A 9,531-nucleotide genomic window follows, 5' to 3' on the forward strand; every position below is an offset into this window, starting at 1 on the left:
TACTGAGACTATGCCTCGCAAAATGCTCAAAATATGAAAAAGTATTAGTCCTATCGAAACAATTCAAAAACTGTGAGTGACAAAAGGCTTCAATGAACACACTGATGTACTTTATTTGAATATACTCCATAAAATGAAGGCGTGGTGGCAATTTGAAAACAGCCCCCCGTTTGTGATTTGAGGAGAATTTAAGAACCTCTGTTATAATGGGCTCCAATGGGAGTTTCAGACGGCACTCTCTCCGCTTCTGGACTCTTGGAGAAAGAACCGTCAGTCCTGTCACTATGAGAGTTATATTTACTGAAAGAAGACAAAAATACCTACATTCTGATGTATAGTTTGTTTATGTAAGATTAAAGTTGATTGAAGGAAAGAAGGAAAAGAAGGAAAAAAGTTGCTAAAAGTGGAAGCTGAAAAGTTAGAGTGCGTGTGATGTCACCCACTCTAGCTGCTCCAACATTCCGCAATACACACTAATGGAAAAGTTGAAAAAGCTCCAAAAGTTGCCTAAAACTAAAACTGCGATTATTCAAAAAGTATAAAAGATACAAAGAAGCTGATCCACCCAGAAAAAGTTGAAAGGATCTAGACCCGTATAAAGTTTAAATGAAGTTTCTACTCCAAAGTATGATGACACAAGAGGCAGATGAAAAGTGGCAAGTTGAAGGGAAGTTTTAAGTGGCTTCCATTCATTTTCAATGGGAAAAAAAGTTGATAAAAAGTGAAATATAATAAAAAGTATAAAAGTTATTAATAAGAAAAGTAATAGCATAGATCTCCTAAAAGAGACCTACGTTTAGGAAGTGGAACGAAGTTTCTACGACAAACCGTCTAGGAGGAGATAGTGACCGAAAAACGGCGAAATAATAATAATAATAAAGAAAAGGATCTCATAAGTGTGAGAGCTGTGCTTACAGCTCTCCCACTAATAATAATAATAATAATAAAGAAAAGGATCTCAATAGTGTGAGAGCTGTGCTTACAGCTCTCCCACTAACTAGAATGGGCATTTCCTGCAGAAAATGCGTGTGATTGCTGAAAGCCAGCCGCTGCACCTGCTGCAGCCATCGCCGAATCTGCAGCTCTGAAAGTTGTAGAAGCAACAGGCAACACTGTAACATGTGTAGTTTTTTAAAATATTAAACAACTAGTGAAAGCTCATGAAACAATGAAGAAGTTTTCAATTGTTATTCACCAACTCTCCAGCAGATGGCAGCCTGTCCAAAGGAATCAACTGTTGCCATCTTGCCCTCTCAACACTAATGAAGTTCTGAGGATAAAATACCAAAAAAAAAAAACACCCACAATAGCGCCCCCCAGTGGATAAACGTTTAACACGCGTGTTTAGGGCAGTGTCCTGCACATATTTGTAAAGTTTCATTCAAGTCAGTCATTGCATTAGCTTAAAAAAAAAGATCGAAACAGTTGCAGTACCGCGAACGGCCGCCAGGTGGCGCACGTGGTAGTACTAAAGGCCCTGTACAACATAGAAGTGAAATCAGAAAAAAAAAAACAATTTTTAGGAGTTAAAAAACGAGTTAAATAACTGACCACACGGTGGCGCTAGAGAGCCCACACTGTAACATGTGAAGCATTTCATCATGGGGCATCATGAGTCAAAGTTTCATAACAATATCACGTGTAGTTTCCGAGATACAGCCATGTGAAGATTGCTCTCATAGACGGCAAAAAACTAATCATACAAATATTCATAATAATTATTGTACATCAGCTGTCAGCCCACAGAGTAATACATCAACTCTCCTAACTGTACTTAACATGTTACAGTTGGAACCATGTTTCTAGCTGTAAGCGTGTAGGAGTAGTAGCATGTCAAAACAACTAACATAAACATGCTGATAACTGACCACACGGTGGCGCTAGAGAGCCCACACTGTAACATGTGAAGCATTTCATCATGGGGCATCATGGGTCAAAGTTTCATAACAATATCACGCATAGTTTCCGAGATATAGCCGTGTGAAGATTGCTCTCATAGACGGCAATGCAAAATAAAAATCATACAAATATTCATAACAATTATTGTACATCAGCTGTCAGCCCACAGAGTAATACATCTACTCTCCTAACTGTACTTAACATATTACAGTTGGAACCATGTTTCTAGCTGTAAGCGTGTAGGACTAGTAGCATGTCAAAACAACTAACATATACAGGCTGATATCTGACCACACGGTGGCGCTATAGAGCCCACGCTGTAACATGTGAAGCACTTCATCATGGGACAGCATCCCACAAAGCTGCATCATGCTACCATGTGTAGTTTTTGAGATATTGCAGTTTAAACATCACTCCCATAGACTTTCCATTCAAAAAAAATATCATATTAATATTCATAATAATTACAGTACATTAGCTGACAGCACATAGGGTAGTGAGCACACCTCTCCCAACCATGCTTAACATATTACAGTTGGAACCATGTTTGCAGCTTTTAGCATTCAGGACTTACAGCACGCCGAAAAACGGGCGGAAGAATACGGAATAATAATAATAATAATAATAATAATAATAATAAAATTAAATACTGGAAACAACAATAGTGTGATTGCTTTCAGCAATCACACTAATAAAATTAAATACTGGAAACAACAATAGTGTGATTGCTTTCAGCAATCACACTAATAATAATAATAATAACTAGAATGGGCATTTCCTGCAGAAAATGCGTGTGATTGCTGAAAGCCAGCCGCTGCACCTGCTGCAGTCATCGCCGAATCTGCAGCTCTGAACGTTGTAGAAGCGACAGGCAACACTGTAGCATGTGTAGTTTTTTAGAATATTGAACAACTAGTGAAAGCACATGAAACAATGAAGAAGTTTTCAATTGCTATTCACCAACTGTCCAGCAGATGGCAGCCTGTCCAAAGAAATCAACTGTTGCCATCTTGCCCTCTCAACACTAATGAAGTTCTGAGGATAAAATACCAAAAAAAAAAAAAAACACCCACAATAGCACCCCACAGTGGAGAAACGTTTAACACGCGTGTTTAGGGCAGTGTCCTGCACATATTTGTAAAGTTTCATTCAAGTCAGTCATTGCATTAGCTTAAAAAAAAAAGATCGAAACAGTTGCAGTACCGCGAACGGCCGCCAGGTGGTGCACGTGGTAGTACTAAAGGCCCTGTACAATATAGAAGTGAAATCAGAAAGAAAAAAAATTTTTTTTTGAGTTAAAAAACGAGTTAAATAACTGACCACACGGTGGCGCTAGAGAGCCAATACTGTAACATGTGAAGCACTTCATCATGGGACAGCACTACACAAAGCTGCATCATGCTACCATGTGTAGTTTTTGAGATATTGCAGTATTAAGATTGCTCTCATAGACGGCAATTCAAAAAACAAATCATACAAATATTCATAACAATTATTGTACATCAGCTGTCAGCCCACAGAGTAATACATGAACTCTCCTAACTGTACTTAACATATTACAGTTGGAACCATGTTTCTAGCTGTAAGCGTGTAGGACTAGTAGCATGTCAAAAAACGCACATAAACATGTTGATATCTGACCACACGGTGGCGCTATAGAGCCCACGCTGTAACATGTGAAGCACTTCATCATGGGACAGCATCCCACAAAGCTGCATCATGCTACCATGTGTAGTTTTAGAGATATTGCAGTTTAAACATCACTTCCATAGACTTTCCATTCAAAAAAAAATTCATATTAATATTCATAATAATTACAGTACATTAGCTATCAGCACACAGGGTAGTGAGCACACCTCTCCCAACCATGCTTAACATATTACAGTTGGAACCATGTTTGCAATTTTTAGCATTCAGGACTTACAGCACGCCGAAAAACGTACGGAAGAATCCGTAATAATAATAATAATAATAATAATAATAATAAAATTAAATACTGGAAACAACAATAGTACACTAATAATAAAGAAAAGGATCTCAATAGTGTGAGAGCTGTGCTTACAGCTCTCCCACTAATAATCTGTTCCAATAATATAATTCACAACAGGACTCAGGACACAACAGAGCCAGGATGGCCCACTGGCTCAGTTTTGTCTGCTAAGCCTACAGTGTTTGCTCGTGTTAAACAACTGCACACTCTCCCTCCCAGGCCATAATGGGCTCTGCCAGCTCATTAGTCTTTATCTGAATCCACTTATGACTCGATATAGTGTTGTATTTACCTTATATTACTTGCTTCAAGTTTTGGTCATAAGGGTTTTTTGTAACCAGTATTCACTGAAAAGAAGATTAGTTAATCCAGTTTTTCAACCAAGATTTTATGACCCCGCAGACTCATGTTGTGTTGATGGTGGAAATAGGTCATCCTGTGATGAAGACAGCTCAGAGGACTGCTTCTACTATTATATTAGATTTTACATAATATTTTACACTTTCACATCTATTGCTAAGTTATAAACTCGTAGGGCATTATCTGTTTTAAGCTGATTCAGTCACCTAACACACCATGCAGTGCATGTTTAGTCATCACAGCAGATGCATGTATATAATTCCCTGCATCTTTTCTCTACTTCTCTTGCCAATACACATTTTACAAATACTCCCAGTGAGAGATTACAAGGTTGCATGCTAGCGCGTCGTTCATTAGCTTCGCCCTCCTGCAAGGACGGGACAAGGATCAGGACTGTCCCGTCCAATTCACCTCATCCAGATAAAACAATTTCTGAAGACGCAGCGCTTATTCTACACCAACACTGCTTTCCTGATATACATACACATCAACATAAAGTGTGATATGTGTTCTCTTCTGTGGATTTAACCACCTCTGCTGAACGCTCTACCACAAACATAAACACTGACATATGCATCTGCTCTCCTTCAAGGGCATGCATACCATGAGCTTTGAGATGCACGGAGCTCACACATAAAAATAACAAGGCATGTTAGCAGTTACACACACAAGGTCACACAGCCATGTTGCTGCATGCCAGTAAGAAATGCACACACTGCTGAATGTCAGAGATTCCCTACCATTTCTCCCACTGGTCCTCCATCCATCCCTCTCCTCCTTCCCTTCCTGAGTCCATTCTGTAAGTGAGGAGGGCATCAACAGCGGAGAGGACAGGAAGAGGAGAAGAAGCAAGGGGGTTAGGAAGTGAAGGCTGGAGGGCGGTAGAGAGAAAGAGGAGCGAGGAAGAAGAGAGCTGGAGGAGAGGGAGGAGGTGTTGCTCATTCAGAGTAGAGGGGGGAATTATTCAAAGCGTGGAGCTGAAGCTGCCAGAGAAGAGAAGAGTGTTATATAATCTACTCCCCCTCTGTCTCTCTCTGATGTTTACACGGTTCTGTGTGCATCAGATTTACTATGCCTCTGCTGGAAACTGCCGGTGTTAGCAGAACGTCCAATGCCACAATAAGCTCAAACAGGAGAAACCATCAACACAAGCCCCTCCTATCCCTCTTCCCCTCTCTCTCTCTGTCTCTCTCTGCAAAACACTGTGATGCTCAATTATTCAAAACCCATCGATCATGTAAGACTCCTAATTTTCCGTTTCTTCCACTATTTTACTTTCTCTCCATTCATCCTATATGGCCATCATCTTCATCAGTTATTGTACTCTCACAAAGAAACTGAGTTCAGGCAACACAACAAACACATTGGTTTGAAAAGGAAGAGTGACAAGCAGTCAGCTTGCCAGAAATTGTATAAACCAGACCACAATTTATCCAGATCAGGTTATTATATTTATTGAAGGCTTACGACAATGTAATTTGTATAAAGGTTCACTAATCAGGATACAGTATTATTATCCCACACTGTAGTTATGTTTTAAAATATTTAGGTGAACTCTCCTCTCATCAAACTTATTTACAATTTTTATGTGTTGGAAGAATGGCAGTTACTATTATTATCACAGCTCTGTTAATGTCATCCTCTTTTTGAAAAAAAGAGAGAAAGAGAGATAGAATGAGAACGAGATGCTGTCAGATGGATTGTGTCTTTTCAGCAGATTTGAGTGACAGCAGTAAATAATGACTCTGTGTGTGTGTGTGTTTGTGTGTGTGTGTGTGTGTGTGTGTGTGTGTGTGTGTGCACAGAGCAATTACTGTCCAGTCTCTCAGCTGTAGAAGCAATTCAAATCCATTTAAGTTCTCGTTCTCTCTCTCTCTCTCTCTGTCTCTCTGTCTCTCTCTCTTTCTCTGAGAGAAGCGAAAAACTAAAATTTAAGACCCTGAAATAAAATAAGATCAAATGAAATTAAATGAAAATGTCAATGAAAGACAGATGCGATGAATCAGAGAAACCGACGTCTCAAAATCTGTGTAACTTCTCACATCCCTTTCATACCCCACACCCTGTGAATCCATCTGCCACAGCAGATCTCGTCAAGCAGAGTAATGTCAGTTTGGAAGCTGCAGTAAAAAAGATGAAAGACAGAAAAACAGGCATGGGTGAAAAAGGGAAGGAGAGATTATAGACACTTTACTTTACTGTGACGCTTCAGTTATCTGTACATTTCAAAATATGTTTGCAGTTTGCATCTTGCAAGTTATGACTTAGACCAAGTTATGACTTGCAAGTTATGACCTCTAGTTATGAAAACAACAAATTAGCTAAGGTCGGGGAAGGATTGTGAAATCAGTTTAATGTTTACTGCATCAACTGCTATGACAACTGGTATGAAAACCAGACGACAGTCACGTTGCAGGGGTCTAGGTACAGGAAAACTTCATACCTCCAACAAACCGACACAATAAAGACCTCTACCTGTAGTGAATACTCAAAAAAACAAACAAACAAAAAATAATAATAATAGTAGCTGGTAGTTTTTCTGTCTAATGACTAATGGAATAATCGACTAATTTATTTTGCGGATTCAGTGATCTCTTGTTGTGAGTTATCGGTTCACTCACAGATAGTGTGTGTGTGTGTGTCTGTCTGTCTGGAGCCATAAGATGGCTCTCTAGTTCAATGGTGACTTATTTCCCACAATGCACCAAAGCACAGAAGGGAAATATTCTTGGGCTGCATCCATGCATGAACATGGATACACAAATACACAATACTGTGAGAGAATCTCCTGCTGCGCCCCCTTGTGCCACAGATAACCAATGCAGGAACGTTTAAAGGTACAGTTCAGTGAATATATGATTTCAGATATCAGCTCCAGTGAAAATAGGAGCCAGCTTAGCTTTTAAGTTAGTGTAACGTGATCCAATTGTTTAATATTCAAACATATTTATGTGACTGTGCTATCATTATGCCAGTGTTTTTAAAGCTGTACACCCAATCATTGCTGGAAATCATATTTATAATTAATTCAATGTGGAGCTTGTTTGGGTGACAACATTAGAGATTCCAACCTTGGGAAATCATCAGGGTTTGCTTGAAATGTAATATAATCTTTCCTTTTGATTTAACTAAAACACAGTATTTCTGTAAAATATATTTGTTGTTTGGCAAACTTATATGACTGTTTGACATCTCCCAGCTGAGACCTTGAAAATGGGGTGAAATTTAAAAAGCTGAAAAACTGTATGCTGCATATTGATTTGAGTGCGAGCTGCTCTCAGCTGTGTCTCACTGAATATCTCAACACAAAGAGCTGCACAGACGGCAGCAGATCGACTATCTGCTGTCTGACAGCAGCAGGTTGGTGAGAGAGGTTTTGGAGGATTTGACCACAGTGTGATGGAGGAAAACATGCCAACATATGGTCTCTCTGGGACTGGGCCAACCCCAAGGTTGTGGGTTATCTGACTTTCTCTATCTATCTTTCTCTTCCTAACTTCAACTCTGAAATACCAGACTGTCTCCTATGATATGTGAAGGCAGGGGACATGTTGAGGTATCATTACTCCTGGTTTAAAGTTAGAAAAATGCCTTTGTAGCTTGTAGTCTGTCATCCTTCTAGTTTGTTGGCAGCCACTGTGTTTTATGCTAAAAAGTTTTTTTGAAGGGCCAAACTGTTTTCTCTCCATGTAACCTACACACTCACTCTCATAAGTTAATTAAGAGTTTGACTTACAGCTAATCCTTAACCTAAATGACTGATTACTATAAGTAGCTCTACTGTAGCTCCACTGTTTGGTTTCTTGTGATTTGAACTCTGTTGATAATACAACAATTACATTCAGATTTTAATTGTGTCTTTAATTTATTGTACTCTTGCTCCTGTATTTCTTCTATCCGTTGCTTTTCCCTTGACAGTTTGATTTTGGTTCTGTTTTACCGTTAGACTCATTTTGATTTTATTTATAAATCTGTCAGGTATGTCAAACACGGCGGGAGCAGCGCTGATGCGTCTGTGGTGACACTTCGAAGAAATATGGTTGTGTGAAAGCATGTTTGCAGCTCAGCTAATGAGACAGGAGCAGACTGAGCCTGGGGGTGGGTGGTTGTTGCTGTCACGCTGGGAAGTATTGATCTCAGGCCACCATCCACTAAGTCATGGCACTGAAGAATCACAGCTTCTCCTCAGGCAACATTGTAAGGGTCTCTGTCCATGTACAGTGTATATGTGTGTTACTGTGAGAGAGCTACTGAGCTGCAGATAACGCCTCACCCTCCTCATCTCTCTAACATGTTGATCAAATCTGTTGAATTAGCTCTTAGTGATCAAGTTCAGTGATCAACAGCTGTGCAGCAGTCGTCAATAACTAACCTACCAGTCAGGTTGTTAAGCAACTCATCTGGAAATATTATAAAGTAAAATGTGCATCCAGCTAACTCAGTGTAAAGTTACTGATGAATGATGTATCCAGATTACCAACTGCATAACCACTAAATTATAAAGAAAACCACCCATTTATGAGACAAGTTCCCATTCCCTGATCAAAATGCTGTAAACTCACTGATGACTCCCGCGCATACAGTATTTATGTAACTGCCCTTTATACTGATAGCACACTAATATGCTGTAATCGATTTACTGTAGCTAGTGGATGGACCACTGTTCATATGTGCGCCGCAAACAATCGGTAACTATATAAAAAACAAATCAGGCTCCTAATGAGATTATAGAAAGAAACCAGTCCTGCAATAAATCCTTCCACTGATGTAATGGGGGGGGGAGGGGCATAAAGCAGCCACTGAGGGCAATATAAACTCCTTATTGTAACAGCTTAACAGTCATGTGTTACACAGAGTTCTGCTTAGAGCACATTGCCAAAAAAAAGTCAGGGACATCTCTATGGTACGGTTCTCCTCTCGGCCCTCGGGCAGCAGACACGCCCAGATACAAAACAAGCAACTCAGCAACACATTACGACTTCAGCCCGCAAATCTGAGCCGAGCCAAAGGCAGCTGCGGCGGCTCCGAGCAGCCAACATCAGCACCTTCAGCTCGAGACGAGGCGCTGCCTCGTCGCTTATTTTGCGCTACCACAGCCCCGTACTCCCTCCATCGGGCTTCTTACCTGAAGCTGGCCGGGGATGTCACCTGGATGTTGCGGCCAGACGGCGGGATGCTTTTCCTCTTCTCTCTGTCCGCCATGCCGCCCCGCTCATTCCTCCATTGGCTCCGCTGTGCAGCCGCCAGAGAGACACCTGAGAGCTCCGGCAATGCTGCGATAT

General features: G+C 40.3%; 1 protein-coding gene across 5 annotated transcripts in view; it reads right to left on the reverse strand.

Annotated features, from left to right (window-relative positions):
• The window catches only part of mapk8ip1b (mitogen-activated protein kinase 8 interacting protein 1b), a 55,841-nt gene extending 46,310 nt beyond the window's left edge, over window positions 1–9,531 (reverse strand). For 3 of the 5 annotated variants that reach the window (XR_010913585.1, XM_067495605.1, XM_067495604.1), the window contains exon 1: window positions 9,375–9,531. Coding sequence is in view for 4 of the 5 variants with exons in the window: in XM_067495605.1 (XP_067351706.1) it covers window positions 9,375–9,451 (77 nt within the window). In the remaining variant the exon portion in view is untranslated. Of the gene's footprint in view, window positions 1–4,989; window positions 5,179–9,374 lie in introns of those variants that run through there. The other 2 variants (XM_067495606.1, XM_067495608.1) reach the window with 2 other exon arrangements.

Source organism: Channa argus, chromosome 2 (genome assembly GCF_033026475.1).
Source record: "Channa argus isolate prfri chromosome 2, Channa argus male v1.0, whole genome shotgun sequence".
In the NCBI taxonomy this organism is placed as follows: Eukaryota; Metazoa; Chordata; class Actinopteri; order Anabantiformes; family Channidae; genus Channa; species Channa argus.